General features: G+C 53.2%; 1 protein-coding gene across 15 annotated transcripts in view; it reads right to left on the reverse strand.

Moving 5' to 3' along the window:
* Positions 1-18,541, reverse strand: part of MICAL2 (microtubule associated monooxygenase, calponin and LIM domain containing 2) — a 223,961-nt gene that overhangs the window by 83,961 nt on the left and 121,459 nt on the right. For 9 of the 15 annotated variants that reach the window (XM_053899985.1, XM_053899978.1, XM_053899983.1 and 6 more), the window contains exons 18-25: positions 17,114-17,332; positions 16,783-16,884; positions 15,439-15,564; positions 10,900-10,962; positions 5,976-6,083; positions 4,745-4,931; positions 3,464-3,552; positions 1,629-1,731 (exon numbers count right to left, since the gene is read on the reverse strand). In XM_053899985.1, coding sequence (XP_053755960.1) covers positions 1,629-1,731; positions 3,464-3,552; positions 4,745-4,931; positions 5,976-6,083; positions 10,900-10,962; positions 15,439-15,564; positions 16,783-16,884; positions 17,114-17,332 — 997 coding nt within the window. The remainder of the gene's footprint in view (positions 1-1,628; positions 1,732-3,463; positions 3,553-4,744; positions 4,932-5,975; positions 6,084-10,899; positions 10,963-15,438; positions 15,565-16,782; positions 16,885-17,113; positions 17,333-18,541) is intronic. The other 6 variants (XM_053899982.1, XM_053899988.1, XM_019456342.2 and 3 more) reach the window with 4 other exon arrangements.

Here is an 18,541-nt window from a genome sequence, read left to right on the forward strand (position 1 = left end):
GGAAGCCCAGAGTGAAGACCACAGGTAGGCCCCATGCCTGTGTTTGCCCTTAATAGGGCATATTTCCTTTGTATCAGTCAACAAACAGCTTCCACCCCCAGCCTCCCCTGCTAGTCAAGACACAAGAGGTCAGACACATTCCTTTGCTAGGACAGTGTGAAAACAAATGGTGTCGGGCTGTTTTGACCAAATATGCATGGCAGCCGAGCGGCTAAGCAGCCAGGATGTCTGTAAGTAGTGCTCATGGGGCAGATCTCGTGTCCCAGAAATAATACCCTGAGGTGCTAACAAACGCCCTCAGTCCCAAAGGACATGATAGGAGAGGGCAGATTCCTTCCTCAGCCTGACCATTATAGACCCTGAGTGGCCTTGGCTCAGTCTGCAGCCTGGGCTGAGGACCTGATAGGGAGTCCCAGGGGTCATGACCCCAGGCGTCAATGCCACCAACTGACATAGCTCCTCTTCGACATTGCATCAGCTTGATGGAGCTCCGCATGGTCAGGGGCCAAGGGGCTTCCCATGCAGTGCTCGTTAGTGGGAAGGGATGATGGAGGTTTGTCGCAATCTGCTTGAAACCCCATGGCTCTAAGGCATTTGGCTGTGATTTGGTAGGAGGGGAAAAACCCTTCAGCTCCTATCGTACATCAAAATAAGGCAGCAAAAACACTTTCCGTCCCTCCGGGAGGACAGATAACAGCCAATGACACACTGCCGCGTGCTTTTGCAGGCCGTAGGTTCAATTCCACTCTGATCTACTCCTTGCTTCTAAACTGATCATGCTTTCGTGTTGCAAAACACTGTCCCCTGTTGACAAGTGGCATTAGGGGACGTACATCTAAAAGCACTGGTCAGGAGGCAGCATACTCACTTCTGCTTCTATAAAAGCCCAAATCGTTAATGTTGCAGGCAGTGACTACGGCAGCTGACTGCAAGGTAGAAAGGGTTTGTAATATCAGTTAAAAACTTCAAACCGTGTTTAGAAAAATTGACACTCATAGCAAAAAAAAAAAAAAAAAAAAAAAAAAAAAAAAAAAGCTTTTTCTTGGCTTATTAAAAGTTAAAAATTGAAATGTAAACCTAGAAATGTGGCTCGCTTTGGTATAAAAGGAGGACAAAGCTATAAAAAACATCCTTCATGTCGTGCTGGCCCCAGCACCAGGAGCAGATGCTCGCCCTGACAAAGTCAGGCGCAGGTGACCAGCGGGAAACTCTTTGGCTTTGAGCGAACTGGTTATTAAAGAATGCTAGGCTTCCTGGCCAGGGCCTTGCTAACTGCAAACACACTGCCGTCTAAGGTGGAAATGTTAGGGCCCTTCGGGGGTGGCTGGCATTTCAGTGGAGCTTGACCGGGAAGCATCTGAGCACCCAGTTGCGGATGGTCTCGAGGGACTCCTCAGACTCCCGGTACATGGAAGCCAGGACCTCGGAGAACACCCAGAGGAGCGGGAGCCCGACGCTCAGGAGCTCGTAAGTGTAGCAGTAGTTGTAAGCATTGTCCCTGAAATGAAGGCCGGCTGCACGCAGGAGTCCCCGAATCCAGTTAAGCAGGCTCTGGGGAATGTGAAGCAGGCCCCATGGCAGCCTGAGAGGCCAGCTTAGCGCCTTCCTAAAGAAGGAATTGGTGATACCTGGAGGGCTGCCTTCAGGCGTGCCAATGGCGGCGGCCGCGCAAGAACTTTCCACAGGAGTGTCCCGCCGAGGGGCCTCTTGCTCTCTCCACGTTCCCTCCTCCTGAGAGGGAGCAAAGGGAGGGCATTTAGGCCATGATTCTCACCGAGGACCCCTCCCATGAAGCAGACGAAGAGAGCCAACACAAACTGACGATGGCAGACCCTGCATTTTGCAACCAGCCCCCTCTCCCCCGCCAATAGCCTCAGCCCCCATGCATGGCTGAAGGGGGGCTAAATATGGGCATCACTTTCCTGGGGCCAAGGTGACCAAGGGGTTCACAGTCCTTCAAAACACACACGTTCTTTACTTTTTAAAAAAAGTTTATTTATTTGAGAGAGAGCGAGGGAGCGAGCAGAGGAGGGGCAGAAAGAGAGGGAGAGAGAGAATCCCAAGCAGGCTCCGCACTGTCAGCGCAGAGCCCGACTTGGGGCTTGATCTCACGAACCACGAAATCATGACCTGACCTGAGCTGAAATCAAGAGTCAGTCGCTTAACTGACTGAGCCACCTGGGTGCCTTAAAACACACGTGTCCTTTGAAAACAACAAAAACAACAACAACAACAACTGTTGGGCGCCTGGGTGGCTCCAGTCAGTTAAGCGTCCGGCTTCAGCTCAAGTCATGATTTCACAGTTCGTGAGTTCAAGTCCCACATCGGGCTCTGTGCTGACAGCTCGGAGCCTGGAGCCTGCTTTGGATTCTGTGTCTGCCTCTCTCTCTGTCCCTCTCCACTCGTACTCTGTCTCTCTCTCAAAAATAAACATTAAAAAAAACCAATGTACACATGTCCTTTGACTCAGAAATCCTATGTCATGATCTATTCTAAGTAAATAATTTGAAATAGGGACAAAGACATGCATACAAAGATGCCTGTTGTAAAAATATTTATAAGGTAAAAATATGACACAGGATAAACCTCATTAAATAAATTATCAACCATCTTTTACAGGCATCCAGAATGAGTCTTCAGAAGAATTTTTAATGTTTGGGGAATGGCTCTCAATATACTGCGAATATATAAAAAGAAGGATATAAAAGCGTAGTGATAGGATTCCAGCTAGGTTAAAATACATTCACAGAGGGAAAAGTCTGGAAGGAAATGTCACAAAATGTTAGTTATGGGTTTCTCAGGACAGGGTGGTGATGAATGATTTAATTTTCCTTGTCTGCATACGTTCATTTATTTCCCCATTTTTCTACACTGAGCCTACAGTACTTGTGTAATCAGAACAGGGCTGTTAAGTTGTGGGTCCTTGCTGGAGGTGGGTGGCCAATCAGGCGGTAGAGAAGGTATTTGCTAAGAGCTGCCAAAGGGGGCGCTATCACAAACTGTCCAAATATGTAGCAGGCTGTCACTTCGCGGACTTCTGAGAGCCTGGGGGGAAAACTTAGGGAAAGGTAGTCTCCACAGAAGGCATCCCGGCATAGAACACTCTGAGGTCCCGAGAGAGACCCAGGCCAGGGGTGGGGGCAGGGGGACCCTGTAGTCTTCGCATGGCTGGGCATATAGTCTCAGCCCAGTACCTGGGAAGGCTCTTCCAAGCTCCTCGGGAGAAGCTGGCACCGCCGCTCACCTGGGAGCTGGCCTCTAGAATGGGGTAAGCCCAGAGGCCTGCTGAACAGGCTAAGGAAGAGGGACCCTCCACACTGCACAGCACAGACTCTCGTGTTTACCTGTGGGTCTCAGTTCCTCCAAAGCCAGAAACGTTGGCCTAACTTGGAAGAACCCTCGCAAATGAGTTCCTGTCCAGGGGCCTGCCCTGTTTCACCAGTGCTTTCAAGACAAAACATACCTCTCTTTGTTGCTTCAACTCTGCCCGTCTCTTCCTCTGCTGACTGTTGGCTTTACAGTGAATGAAATGAGATTTGCAGAAAAACTTGCCTGTAAAAGAAACACACACAGGCACACACAGGTTTTCTCCTGTAAATGAGAGCTGCAGCAGACACAAGCCAAGGTCAGAAAATACCAATAATGGGAGCAAGCCTAGGAAACCTTAAACTTGGGAAGCAGTTTCTATCACTTGTCTTAAAGCAGCAGCACTGAGATGAGAACCCTTTGCTGCCTCAGAGGGAGGCTGTAGCAAGGCGGGGGGAGGAGTGCAGGGATGCTGGGGACGGGGCCGAAACCCTCAAACAAAACACTCCCCAAACCAAACTGAGGCCAAGTCCCTTCCCAAGGCTGGTTGCAAGACTGCAAAACGGACAGCTTTGAATATCAGTACTGTTTCCAGTTCCTGGTCCTTCCTGGGGCCCCCTGGAAGTGGGAAAGGCTTGGAGCAGATGGCGGCAGTGATGGGGAGGAAAAGACCCAGGTGAGACACACACTGGGTCCCTGGCCACAGCCCAGGACCATTGGGCACCTGCCAGAAAAGCCTGCTTTGTTCACCATTCATTACAAGAGTAATAATAGGGACAGTTAATGATGGTAACAACAAGGAAAACTTCTCCAGGACTCACAATATACCAGACACTATTCTGAATGCTTCCCATGAACGAACTCGTGTGAACCATCTTGCAACAAACTTTTGACCTAAGAACTATTATTACCTTCATTTTACAGATGAAACAACTGAGGGACCCAGAGGTAACCGGATTCCTAAATCCAGGGTTATATGGCTAGTAAATGGTACATTCTGGCAGGCCGCTTCTCAGAGGGGAGGTTGCTATTATGATTACTTCCATAATACACACTTTATAAATCACAGCATTGATATGCCATCATTTGTTGGGCCCTTGCCACAAGCCAGGTGCGGTGCCGAGCACGTGACTAGGTTTCCAGGTTTGATTCCCCAACCACACGGGGTGGGGGGTGGTGGGGATGGAAGGTGGTGAGACTGGCTGAGAACGCATATGTAAAGCACTCGGCACCCAGCAGGTGCCGCCTGGTGCAGGACCGCTCCCGGGTGTCCCTGGCCTGCCCACAGAAGACCTGTCTCTCTAGCAGGATCCCCCGGCTCTCTGACCAACTCTCCTGAGGACGCTGCATTCCTTGGCAAGTGTTGGGCGTCCCGGAGCCTCCAGAGCACAGAAGCCCAGGCCGCAGAGCAGTGCCGTCCCGGGCCCCCGGGGGTTACCTTCGTCGCTGTCGAAGGCGTAGGCGGCCAGGCGCAAGGTAGAGGCACAGACACTGCAGCGGAAACACTCGCGGTGGAAGAAGTGGCCCTCTGCGCTCAGCCTCTCCATCACATACACGCGCTTCTTACAGAAGTGGCAGGTGTCGCTGCCGCCCAGGTTCAGGGGAAACACCTTCCGCATAGACTCCTAGGGGCACAGGGCAGCGGGAGAGAAGCACCGTGCGTTAGGACGGACACTGTGTCTTGCAATGTGAGGCTGACGCTCTTGGAATTGCCGACCTCAATCGCGGGGACCTCGTGGGCTCCCGTCTGCTGCTCATGTCTCTGCAGCAAAGGGTGAGGTGGGGGAGGAAATGCTCCCAACATAGACCCCAACCCTCCAGGGACTGTGGTCCATTTTGCTACCAGGCTGGCCAGCCGGCAGCAAGGGAGGCCCGGGAGGGGCTCTTCCCAAGGCCGGCTGCTCTGGTTTGGGGGCAGGAGCAGGCAGCCCTCACAAACATGCCTGCCAGGAGATGCGGTCTCCAGGAATCTGTCCTGGGGGTTAAGGGCTGCCCGGGTCTAGAGAGAGGTCCCTGAAAGAATGTTTTCCACATTTGTCCTCCTGCAGTGACTTAAGTCAGGTGAGGAAAGCCTGTGGCATCAGAACTTCCAGAGAACTGCAGGGAAGGGAGAGACTGTGTCCTCTAGCCCCCAGACTGCCAGTCAAATCCCTAAATCCAAGGGGGCAGGAGGAGGAGGAGGGCCAGGCAGCGGTGCACCTGGGGGGTTCTGGATTCCAGGCGGGACGCGCTCAAAGGAAACCAGAACTGTACGGTCCGATGGCTGCCATTGGCAGCAGGCAGCCTTGTTTGGAGAAGGGAGAATTCGAAGGGAGGAGGGTTTCTCCATTACTGGATTCTCAGTCCAGTGCAAAAGGGCTACTCGGACTGGATGCCCAACACTGATGGTAAGGGGTGCCTGGCTACACGGTTGGCCTGCCTGGCCTTTTCACGGAGCTCTCCAGAGCCCTGGACAGCAGGAGAGAGACCCTGCCTTGTGAAATGACCCCTTGGGGAGCCGAGTGAGGTTCGTCTGTCAGAAAATGCAGCCCCCTCAAACCCCGGCTCTGGTCCAGCCCCTTCTCAGGCCTCCCGTCTACGAGAAGAGGGCCTTGGGTGGGCCAGGCCATCCTCTCTGGGAGGTCAGAGCTGGTGTCTGTGGGTGAAGGCTGAGGGGTGCGCATCCTTACCAGGTCTGGAGAGGTGGCCTGGGTCTTAGGTCTGTGATCATTCATGTACAGATTGATCAGGACTTCAGCCGCAGCCCCTATTCCACTGGACACTTTCCCTACCGTCAGCTACCCAAGAGCAGAGGCAGAGGAGACAGAGACAAAGGTAGAGGCCAGTTAGCACCGAGCAGGAAAGCACGAACAGGCTGGATGTGGGAGAGGGCTCCACACCCACATGCAAATAGCACCCAACATCCCAGGAGAGGCAAAACCAGCCTGGAGCGGGCAGCGGGCACTCTGGAGATGGAGAGAAGCACAGAAATGGAACCCCGTGGCCCGGGTGAGCCAGGTGACCTGGAAAACTACCACCATGGGGAGGTGCAAGGCCTCCAGGATTCATTAAGTTCCTTGGTTCACAGATGGGGTAAATGAATCCCGGAGACAGGGAGGGATCTATCCAAGGCCACGGAGCACATACATGCAAGATTTGGAACACTTTCCAGGTCTCCTGACCGCCAGCCCGGTGCCCTCACGCACTAAGGAACCACGACCTCACGGACAGACAGCTGGATGGCAGCCGCCCTTCCCCAGAGACCGCCCCTCTTTGGAGGGCTGTGAGCTGTTGCTTCATGAGCAGTGGGCTTTCCCTGCCCCAGACCACACTGGGGGGGAAGGGTTAAGTCCCCAACTCCACCATGAACCAGTTCTGAGACTGAGCACAAAACTCTCAACTTCTGAGCTCAGTTTCTTTTGTTCAGTAAAACGGGGAAAATGGTGTCTGTCTCATGGATGTGGGGTAAGAACTGAGGGAGAGAATGTATATCCAAGTGCCTGGTGCTTTGAGGGCGGAGCCAGGATGAGCTAGATGAGCTAGACTCCTCCCTCCCTGCTTCCTGAGTTCAGTAGGTCCCAGCCTGCCTTGCAGCCTCCACACCCCTAGGGAGCAAGGGTGGTGTCTGACCTGAGTCTCCCTGGGCCTACAGAGCGGTGACTGAAACAGGAGTGAGGAGGCAACAAGAGCGTACTCAACTGTGGGCTCCAGACGGCGGTGCCCAGAGGCCCCAGACTGGTGTTGGCAAGATAGCTCCATGTGGGCCCTGGGCATCACGGCCTGGTCTCGGGTACCTGTGCTTTGGAGGGCATGATGGCCATGCCCACCTGTCTGGGTCCCCATCAATGTGCCTTGGAGCTGGGGCAGCTGCTGGAGCCCAAGCAGATAGGGCACAATCACACACACACCCTCCGGTAAATCCCAACCTGCTCCCCCTTTCCCACCAGCTATGAAAGGCCACCCTGGGAACACTGTAGTCTCCTCTTCAGAGAGGCACACACCACAGTAAGGGATTCTGGAAACACTGTTTCGCATCCCAGGACTCCAGAAGGAAGCAGGCTCCAGACCCTCCGCGGCCTCTGTATCCAGCTTCTGGGAGTGGCACAGGCAGACGGCTGTTGCAACAACGAGCAACCGTGATGTGTGAGGTTGAAGGAATGCCCTCAATCTAAACCCAGGACTGCTCCTGGGAGGCCACATCTAATCTGCTACGAGACGCTCAGATGTAAGGCAGGAAGTTCCGGGAACGGCAAAGCCAATGGGCAAATGGCAGCAATTCCCCACCTCCTGATAGCAGGGCCCATACTCAGAGCCTTGGCCAACTCATGGGATTCCTGCAAGAGCACAGCCACTATACGAGGAAGAAGAGGGAAGGATGCCAAGCAGGTGGGGGAGAGTGAGGCTCTCTCCCCGAGGCTCCTGCTCCCTTTCTCATCAAGGAAGCCCTAACACTGACAGCCGCTCTGGAACAGTTGCGCCGACCACGTGTGGGTCTTGGGGTTGTAGGGAATACGGCCGTGGGCCTGTGAGGTAGGGTGTCTGACCTCACACCTCAGACAGACGGGGCCCCTCCAGGCTTTACAAAGCCAGCTCCTTCCCAGTAGCAGCAGCTGCCAGGCCACTTACCCCATACCCATTTCACCCTCCAAGCTGGCCCAGCCTGGGAGAGGTTAGGATTCTGCTTCCAGGCACACTTTCCACCATTTGCAGGATTTTGCCAATGCCAAGGAACTTGGCTCCTGTTTCCGAGAAGGGTTCAGCTGCGCGGGCGCAGGACAACAAGCCTTTGTTCGTCTGTTGTTGCACCCCCTACTGGGAACCCCCAACATGGGTCCCTCAGACAAAGGCTGTAGAATACCAACTACTTCTTGGGGTTATATCAAGACAAAGAGGGGAGGGAAGACAGCGGAGGTGAGATTTACCTGCCTGCCCACACTGCCCTTGTGGGGCTGCCTCCAATGGCCCAGCGTGTGAACTGGCTCTGAGGCACTCTCCCAGAAAGACTCCACGGCGATGCCATGATACCCATGCGCAATTATTGCCTCCCTTGAGTTAGCAGAGACTGAGACTGTACTTTCCGAGGCTTTAAATACAAGCCCCTAATGGGACCTTATTAACCACTTAGCTAATAGGCATTTTGTGCTGCTGAGCTTTTGTGCAATCCTGACTTAAGGAGCAATTACAGAAGCCTGCCGAGGGCTGTAAGGTTGCTGGTGGGTGTCGCCAAACACATCTGTGTCGTCATGGGCCTGCGTGGTTCTTCTACCAGGACAGGGCACCATCCAGGGTCACCTGGCCAGGTAATCCAGGATAAAGACAAAACTGGTCTTTCAGTATGGGCCATAAAGGCTCCTTTCTCCCAGTTGCAATCACAGACCCCACCCCATTTCAGAGGCTTTACCAAGAATAAGGAAAGCACCCTTAAGAAAGCGGCATTGGGTCTGCATGTGCCCCTCCTAACCTGATAGAAACCATCCCAGGGTCACCACTGGCCAATACCAAGAAGTGGACTGGACTTTCTGGAGAGGTCACAAGGAGACTAGGAGATGGAGAACTAATCTCAAGAGGTGAGGGGGGGTCCCCAGAAGCCTACCCTCGATGACCAGTGTAGAGGCAAACATTGCCCTGGGGATTATGGGTTCTCTTCTCTATGTTTCTTGTTAACAGGATACCTTATTGGCTCTAGAAGATTGAGGACATGATCGACAGACCTGTGCTAGCTCACTGCTCCTCAAACAATCAGTGGTAAATAACCAGGTTTTACTTTAAAAAAAAAAATCTCTAATCTATTGTGACCTGGTATTTCTGGACACAACACAAGGGAATTGCTAGAGATATGATTGTGCACTTGGTTGTATGGCAATGCCACACTGCTCTACAGGTGTCTAATGCTCACTTTCACTTGCTGTGCTCACCGGGTCACAGATCAGTGCCTGCCCAGGGACCACACTTGGAGTAGCACTGCCCCAGCCAACCAAGGAATTACTAGGCTCTTGGGATGCTGAGAAATAGAGAGATCAATTTGTAGAGAAACTTCCAGAAAACTCATCCTGATATTGACCTCAGAGCGAGATCCAGGGGTTCTCAACAAGGAGATACACCCACTGAAAGACCTGCAGAGGACTAGTCATGAGGACAGGTGACAATTCAGGAGAGTTTGGCCAAATAAAAAGATTTAGCCAAAAATGATCACATCCCAGTCACTAGTTTTTAAAGAACTGGTCATTTCAGAGGGCTGTGGGGCTGCTTTTGCAAACCTTTATGTATCTTTCAATATTCTTGTAATTTTGAAGAATCGGAGTATTTCTTACTACCCTCTTTCCTCTTCTGAATTCTAATTATTTTTTGGTTAATTGACTAGAACAAGCTGGAATGGCTGGACACTTCCAGCAGGCCAACATCTCACATTCCATTAGAATAATCTCACATACACTATTTCCCTTCTGTGAGCCTCAGCTGCCCCATCTATAAAATGGAGAGACCACCTCCATCCTTGCAGGACTGCAAAAAAGGGTCCCCATAGAACCTGGGCCACACCTCACATGGCACTAGGCTCCCAAGAAGCACTTGGCAGATAGTTCAAAGCACTGCCGTTGGGGTGGCTTTACACTTCCATGTTCTGGAACTTCTTCTCTCCTTTCTTAGATGGCCTTCACTCTGAAAACCTCTAGGTTGCTTGGGTTCCCTCCTCTGCATGAGTAAGACCAATACAGCCCAGCCAGGGTGAGCGCACCGGCTTCTCTTCGATGAGTCAAACATGGTGACAGGACTCTTGTCACCAGCACGATCCCAGAGGCTGCAGCAGATGGCTGGACACCCCCCCCCCCCCCGCAAAAGGAGGCAACCCTGGCAGCCTGAGCTCAGAACAGGACAAGCCTTTCTCACCCTGCTCTCCACTCCCTTCTGGTTTGCACTCGCTAATGTCATCACTGTGTTTTACTCATGTCTACACTCCGGGCACAGGGCATGTGCTCTGAAGGAAGGAGGAAACAGGTTCCTGGGCCCATCTGTGGCCAAACAATGCTAACGTCCCCCTCCGCCTCCCCCCACCCCCCACCACCTCGGGCCTGGAACTCAGCCAAGAATACCAGGTGTCTGGGCCGGGCTTCTCCACAGAGCTGGGTCCCCATGACCACCTGGCCTGTTGTGAACATCATGAGGCCCACACGGCTCAGGCAGGGTGAGGAGGTGTTTCCAGGGCCTCCAAGCTGAGGGCTCACTGGAAGAGGAAGTTTTGACAGGCAGGGCCAGAGAAGGTCTCCTGGGCATATTTGGGCTGACACTCCTCTCTGAGGAGTCCCTGCGTGAGGAACATCATAGGACAGGTGGTGGGCCTGCATGCCCAGGGATACGCTCAGGGCATGGGGGAGAGAGGACAAGGATCGAAACCACCTTGTTTTGAGGAGGACCAGAAATTATACCCTTGGAGTTGAGACTCAGGCAGGCCTTTGTGGCTGTGACCTCCCAGTGGGCACCCACATCTGCACCTGTGTCCACTGGTGCCAGGCACCGTGCTGTGCCCAACCGTGTGCAATGCTCACGGCCTTGCGAGGTGGGTCTCATAATCCCCCTTCGCAGATGGGAGAGCTGAGATTCAGGGAGGCTCTAACTCACCTGAGGCCGCACTGTTCTTAAGTGGCTGGGATGGAAATGGAAACCTGAAGGTGACTTCTTTGCCTTTAGAAAGAGAGGAATCAACATGCGTTTCAGGTAAATGAGCTTTCTTCTGGAATTCTCCTCCACTGGGGAAAGAGTATGTTTACTGGATCCTTCAGGCATGTTACATTGGTCAGTTTATGGCATTATTCCTGTCACCCTCAGGGCTAGCTGCTGTCACCTCCATTCTATAGGTTGGGAAACTGAGGCGCTGAGAGGCCCACCAACTCATCCAAGGTCACACAGTGAGTACTTGGTGTTCTGAACCCAAGTGCAACCCTAAGCTCATATTCTTCTCCCTGAAGCGCCCTGCCTCCCTGAGACACAACAGCACTCTACTAACTAAAATTCCCCATGTTGGGATACACATAGTACACTTCCAAAGGCACTCTTATCCCAGGAAAAAAGAGAAAGACGATGAGGTTGAGGGAGGCCTTGAGATCTAGGCTTGTCTCAAATGAAACAGACATAGCAACCAGCCAAGACTCACCTAGCTTTGCTCCAATGTACAAATCTCTGCAACAAACCCTGCAAATCGAGTTTTGGAACAAATAGCCCCATGTAGAGAAAGCTCCTTTTGTGATGCGAATTGCTCTTCTGACCCCGGAAGACTGACCCACAGTCCCCTCTTGCCCCGCTGCACAAACACTCAGCCGCCATCTTGTTCTCACAAGAGCTCACCAGCCTTGGCAAAGGACTGGCAGTCATGCCCCCCTGCTTGAAAAGAGAGGTTAACTAATGGTTGATTGGGGGCCAGGGGGCCACCACAGGAGGGCCGGTCTGATGGGATGGATGAGTTGAATGGTGCTGGGAATATACGAGTGGACATGATCCCTAGTCCAGTCCTTGGAAGACAAGACTCTGGTAAGGATCTAGATCCTAAATGAGAGGACCTAAGGAAGCCATGTGACACCATTCAGGCCAAACTCCCAGTGGCATCACTGAATCTTAGAGCAAAATATCCACCTGAGAAGGCAGGCAAGTGGAATCTGAAGGCAGAGCCCTGGCCACATATCTAGGGACTGGTGATCCAAGTTTGTATCCCTGTGAGGAACACGTGGTCCTCATACAAGTTTGGCTAGGTCTGCTCCCAGGTGGAGGTGGCTATCCCTGGATCCTCAGAATTGGAGTGTAGGGCTCTAGGGCAGGAATAGAGACACGGTGCCTGCCTGAAGTTTGCCAGGGACCAAACATCAGTCTCTAAGTGCATTTTCCTTCCTCTGGCTTCCCTGAATGGAGGCCAGCTTGCGGCCCTGGGCAGTGAGAACAGCCCATAATCTGCTGGAAAGAAGCACTGAGGCCTCAGGCTCTCTCCAGGGGAGAGGCTCCCAGAGCTCCTTCAGGACTGAATGAAGTGGTTTGTCACCAAGCTGTCACTTACTTTAAGGGGCAGCCAACCCTCTCTTCAGAGGAGGCCATCACCCTGCCAGATTCTGTACATGCACAAAGTCCAGTGTTGAATCAGTGGTAGGGTGGGGCCCAGGAGAGGGAGGGATATTGGTGGTGTGTGGGGGCGGGGAGTGCAGGGCCACTGGCCATATCCTCTCCAAGAATGCTTGAAACTTGGAATTCACCACTCATTCCTAACTGTCTACAAGGGCTTCACAGTGAGATCTGAAGGGTATTGTGAATGCTGAGTCCAAACTGGGTCCTTTTTACAAATGGAGAAACCAAGGCACAAAGAAGGTGAGTGGCTTGCCCAATGTCCCAGGGTGGCCCTTTCTAAGAGCTCTCCACTCACTGCCAGCCACCCTATGACAGGCACATCAGCCTGTAATTAATAAGCTCAATTATACTATCGCCTGATGGTCAAGGCTGGCTAGAGAAATGGAATAAGAATAAGAAATAGGGGTGACTCTTCTACCACAACCTGGTAGAAACAAGGAACAGAGCTGTAGGGGGGAGCAGAGGGCCTGAGATTGGCCATCCCAAAGCCCACTCTACTTGCGGTTCTCCATGCTCCATGTGGAGCTCTACGCAGTCACAGCCTCTGCGCTGGTGCCTCTGACAAGGACTCCATTCACACTGGGCTGGGGTCAGGAGCGCTGGGTACCAGTCGCCTCTCTGCACCTTTGTTTTCCTATCTGTGGCTCTACTCTCGCTCAGTTCTCTTTCCCAGGAAGAGCCCTCCTACCACTCCATTTTAAATTCCTACCCGTCCCCAGCCTGCCAGGTCCCTGCTACCTGCTATAATTTTTCCATAGGATGTACTGTCTTGTCTTCTGATGTACTGTACAGTTTATTCACATATTATATTATCATTGACCATTTATTTCAACCTACAAGGATATAAGCCTCACCAGGGAAGGAATGTAACTCCATTGAGGCCTATCCCAAGAGCCTGAAGTGCCTAACACTGAGCTGTCTGTTGTTTAATAGATGTTTGTTGAATGGCTGAATGTTCACTAACTGCCTTGCTTCATGGGTGACATTGGTTTAAAGCTCCTTGAAGAGCCCAATGGAGAAGCAGCCGAGGGCTCCAGTGGAGCATGATGAAGATGTGACGGGGAACGTGCCTATTGACGTTGACAGACGTGACAGAAGTGCCTCTGTCAGACCCTGGTGGCCTCGCCAGCACTTAGAGATCAAACACCTACTAGAAATCAAGTCAGGGAACTTGGGAAGGGTGGTAGCTTTTCTTGTCCCAGCTCTGCCCTCAGGCCAGGCCACCATGAGCATGAAAGAAAAGCAGAGACAAGAAGGGACCTTGACCAGGGCTAACTGAAGAGCGGCTGAGCGGGAGAGAAGCACGGTGTGGGCCTGGCTGCCCAGCCAGGAGCACCAGCCACTGCCTGCTTGTGCCCAGGCAACCTCGCCCCTTCTCGTCCTGTCATGGCTGCCACAGCAGCAAGTACCGTCCCCACCAGGGGAGGCTCCTCTCCCAAGCTGGGCAAAATGGCTGCTCCGCAGCCTTGGTGATGGTGATGACAAAACTGCCAGTCTCCACCCAGAGAGCTCACTATCACATGAGCCAGGAACCACTCTCTTGTTGATGACAAAATACAGAAGCCCAGATAGGTCAGGAGACTTAAGGTCAAAGAGCCGACCAATGGCTGACCTGGAACAAGACGCTAGGCGTCTTGGCTATGGCTATCTTCCATGGAGCTGGAGGTGTTTGTGTTTCTCCATGTCACCTCTCGCTGCCCTTCCAGGGGGTCATTCACACCCACGACTGGGACTGTGGAGGAGTGGGGGGCTGATAATATTCCTTGCTCCTTTCTTAGTGACGTTCCCTGTACTCTTCTCCCCACAGCAGTGGGAAGTCACTGGGGGTGGGACTCCCAACTACAAACCGAGAGACAGCTCCTCTTGTACACTCAGGTAACATCAGGTGTTTGAGCTTTAGCTTAAAGCACGGGAGCAAAAGAGCAGTAACTGTGATGGGGGACATTCAGCCTTGCACGCCCAGACGAGCCTGGGGAGCTAGATGGACCAGATGTGTTCAGAGAAGCACGGTTTGCAAGGAAGGGACCAAGCCTCCTCATGAGCAACAGCTAGACAAAGTGGGCTTCACATCCATTTTCAGGCTCATCTACTCTAGGGGCCAAGCTTCCCAGAGACCACCCCTCTCCCACCCCCACCTGGAAGTGTTCTCAGCATACTCAGTGACAGGAGGACAAGGGGGAAATCAGAAATTCCTCCACAACCACAATCTAAAAATTGTTCAAGGGCGCATTTCATTATCTACCTAAAGTTCGCTCCCTACCCCCGCTCCAAGCCGACCTCTGCACTGCTACCTGAGTCAGCCTTCTAGAACACAGAGCAGTGGCTTCTGTGGCTATAAGAGGACAGAATGAAACCCCTTAATACCAAGAGTGGACTGACTCTCACCCTCATCCTCCACACTCCCATAAATACTTTTATTCCCAAAGCAAGTTACACCAGAATTCTCTTTCCGTTCACGCAAGCCCTGCCTGCCTTCCTCTGCACATGCTAGACCTTTCTGAAATGCCCTTCCCTTTCTGTGTAACCTTTGACACTTGTTTCCCATATTGCCTACTCTGTGAATCCTTTCCAGACTTCTCCCCCTCCCTGGGTTCGTATAAACTTGCCCTTTCTGTGCCTTGGAATTAATGGATAGTGTTGACAAGTAGTAGGTTTGCCGTGTGAAGCTGCCATTTTGCTAGGTCAAAAACAACCAAATACTGGCCATCTCCTATGTAAAATGTTACTCATTTCTATGCTGCTGTGCTGTTCATCATCAAAACTGGAGTAAAAGGACCGTGCCGCCCACCCCGTCTCACCATCCGGCACGCGGTGGCATATGGTGGGTGCCAAGATGCACAGCACTGTCCGGCAAGTTTTTGTGTGCTGCCTGTTCTACTTTGGGGCTTGCTCCAACACAAAAACAAATGAATCCGGGACTGCTGTAAAGCATCTTACAAACCCTCATCGCCTCCAAAGCAAGCTCCTGGCATTTGTCTGCACAGGGTGGGCAGAGGAGAAGATCTCAGAACATGCAGAGGGTGGGGGAAGCTAATGGTACGGGACGACTACCTTTCTGGAAGGAGAAACAGAGTCAACAGTCGATGGAGAGGAAGTAGCAGCAGGATCAGGAGATGGAAGGCAGGAGGGAGAAGCCGGAGGGTGCTCGGGAGACAGATCTTTAGAAAGTAGTTTATTCTGCACAGAACAGAAACAGAGGAAGCTGTGATTATCCCTGGGGCGTGCACCGTGATGCTCGCCTCCACAGTGCAGCTCCATGCCTACGCATTCAAGGACGGGAAAAGAAATCCAGGCCTGGGTCTCAGGACAAAAAAGAAGCCTCGATCTTTGGAGCCCAGCAGGACTGCCTGGCTCCCGGGTACACGGCATTCTGCTACAACTATTCCAGCTCCCTCGTCACACCAAAAGAGCTGCAGCCGCTCCGTCCTAGTCCTGCATCTGTCTGCTCCAGATACCATCGCTAACGCCTGACGCTCTCGCTCTGGAGTTTGGGGTCATGTAGCAGCTGCAAACTTAGGAAAGGAGAACCCTGGGCTACTGTGGAGGCTGGCCCCTGGGCCCCAGAAGTGAACTAGATGCAAAGCATCCCTCCACTGTCAGTGACTCTGACAAGAAGCAGAGGACACAGGTCTGGAGGAGATGGAGTGAAAACAGCAGAGGGGTTATGTCCTAGGGACCAGGCTGCCTGCGAGCGGTGGCGGGGGTGGGGGGGGCGCCTTATGCACACATCCACTGTGGGGACCTCACTATCAGCTCTTCCCACTCCTCGCCAGCCCTCGCTCTTCTCTTCAGTGAGTTTTGAAAGGAGTACCTGGCCTGCAGGGGGCTGTGCTTCCCATTCTCAGGCAAAGCCATTCTTCTTGGCTGATGCCGCCTTTTGGGAAAGCAGAGCACAGGTTACAGCCTGTGGTTGGCCCCATCACTCAGGATCTCCCCGGTCGGGGCCACGGGGAGATTCCCCCATCATGCCTTCCAATGTCATGAGCAACTTGTCCTTCACGGTCAAGTCACTGTGATGTGATTCCTGACAGGCCAGCTCTCCTTCTCCGTGTTGACTCTCAGGACGCTCAGAGCCTACTTGGACCCCTCTAGGATCTAAAAGCATTCGGTTCTGTTTCCTTTGACCTGAGCCCACTTTACTACCTCGCTTTTCCCTTTGTCATGATTTATCTACATATTTTTGCATCTTCTCATGTGGGTCTTTTTTAGATGCCGGTCCAAGTTCTTGCAAAGTCAATAGCTCCTCATGCCGTGGAAGGAGGAGGGGGAGGGTCTGAAGCTGCACAGACTGAGTCGTGGTCACTTTGCTGGATGTCCAACATGTGGTCACTTTGCTAGATGTCCAACATGTGGATCCCTGGGTGGGGGAGGGGGCTCTGAAAGCCCCTTGTTTACCTGTGGGAAATCCCCATGTCCAAACATGGAGGCTAGGTGAGCCGCCTTCTCCTTAATGTTCTTTTTGTGAAATTCCCTGTTGGCCAAGTTCTGAGCCCTCTTCTGCAGGCCAGGTGAGAAAGAGGAAAGAAAAAGAGACAGCAACAGAGACCGTGAGGGTCAGGAGAGAGGTTGGGGGTTTGGGGGGTAGGGGCAGGCTTGTCTCGGTGGGACAGAGGAGACAGGGAGTGAAGAGGAAGAGGAGGAACCCACTGTGGGCGGAGGGAGGAGGGGAGGGAAGGAAGGCACCCCCAAACACAGGCAGAGGAGGGGCACGGAGCAAAGCTTTCACCTGGAGAATCCTGTCCTCCACTTGCTGCAGCCGCCGCAGCACCCCGGAAAGGGCCAGCGCTCCCTGGCAGGCAGGGGGCAGAGCAGGAGAGCTTCCTGGCCCACCCAGCTGCAGGTCAGACTTGGCTCTGGCTCTCCAGGGTCTGCTCGGGCACTCGCAATCAGCAGACACTTGCTTTAGCTCTCGGAGCACGTGCCCCGTCACAACCACCGAGGGGAACTGGGAGAGAAGGAAAATCAAGCTTCCTTCCCGACTGTGGCCCATTCACACCCACCCCACCATAAGCCATCCCCAAGCTGACCAGGGACAGAGGGCACGGCAGGTGCCGCCATCAGTCAGATTCCCTGTTAACCCGGGGTCCCGACTCTCCACCGTCCGACATCCTCAGTAACGATACACAGTCTCGGGCCTCCCCCCCAACTCACCGGATCAAGACCTGTACGAGGCTGGTCTCAGTCCCAGCTGCACCCTGAGGTCACCTCAGACACTTAGAAAAAGTAACCCAAGTTTGGCCCCACCCGCCGGGGGTCTGGTTTAATTGGTCTGAGGTGGGTTCCAGATATTTCTGAAAAACTCTCTAGGGGCACCTGGGTGGCTCAGTCGGTTGAGCGTCCGACTTTGGCTCAGGTCATGATCTCACGGTCCTTAAGTTCAAGCCCCGCGTCAGGCTCTGTGCCGACAGCTCGGAGCCTGGAGCCTGCTTTGGATTCTGTGTCTCCCTCTCTGTCTGATCCTCCCCTGCTCTCTCTCTCTCAAAAATTGGTAAACACTAAATTACGAAAAAGAAAGCTCTCTAGGTGATTGTGACGCTCACAGACAGAAAGCCGCTGGAATACACCCACACGGGCCTCGCTCGGCCTCCACCACCTGGAGCGACACAAAACTCCTGGTGCTGATGAGCCGCTTCTGAGTACTGTGGTCACAACAGTGTTTCTGTTCCAATTCCAAACCCAGAGATGCTAGCTGGAAAAAGCCTCAGCCCACGGCTGCCAGTCGCCTCCCCGGCCCCAGCCGGTCCTGGTCTGCTCGGGCACCGGGGGAGGCCTTCACCACATCCCAGCCTCACCCCTCCAATGGTGCGCAGCCAACCGGTCACCTGAGCTCAGCCCAACACCACTGCCGCTTATCCATCCCTTTCGAAATCTGCCTATTCAAGTGGTCTGCAAATAAAGCTACGTATCCCGGAGCTTCGCACAAAATCCCCCACGCGGTACAGCCGGTTCTCGCCCAAGCAGATGCAGCATCGAGGGCGTAGTTGTTGGGCAGATGTTACTCCTGACTGGCAGGTATTTCCAGATGCTGCATGCCTGGTTAGTCTTACCTATAAGGGCGGTCACCCCAAGTTGTGTCTGCCTTCCCAGAGATTCTATAGTGAGCCCTACATGGGCTGCACAGCCAGCCACTGACCCCGCCCCTCGGGGTGAAAGT

This window comes from Panthera pardus, unplaced genomic scaffold (assembly GCF_024362965.1).
Source record: "Panthera pardus isolate Hobbes unplaced genomic scaffold, ASM2436296v1 HiC_scaffold_12, whole genome shotgun sequence".
Lineage (NCBI taxonomy): Eukaryota > Metazoa > Chordata > Mammalia > Carnivora > Felidae > Panthera > Panthera pardus.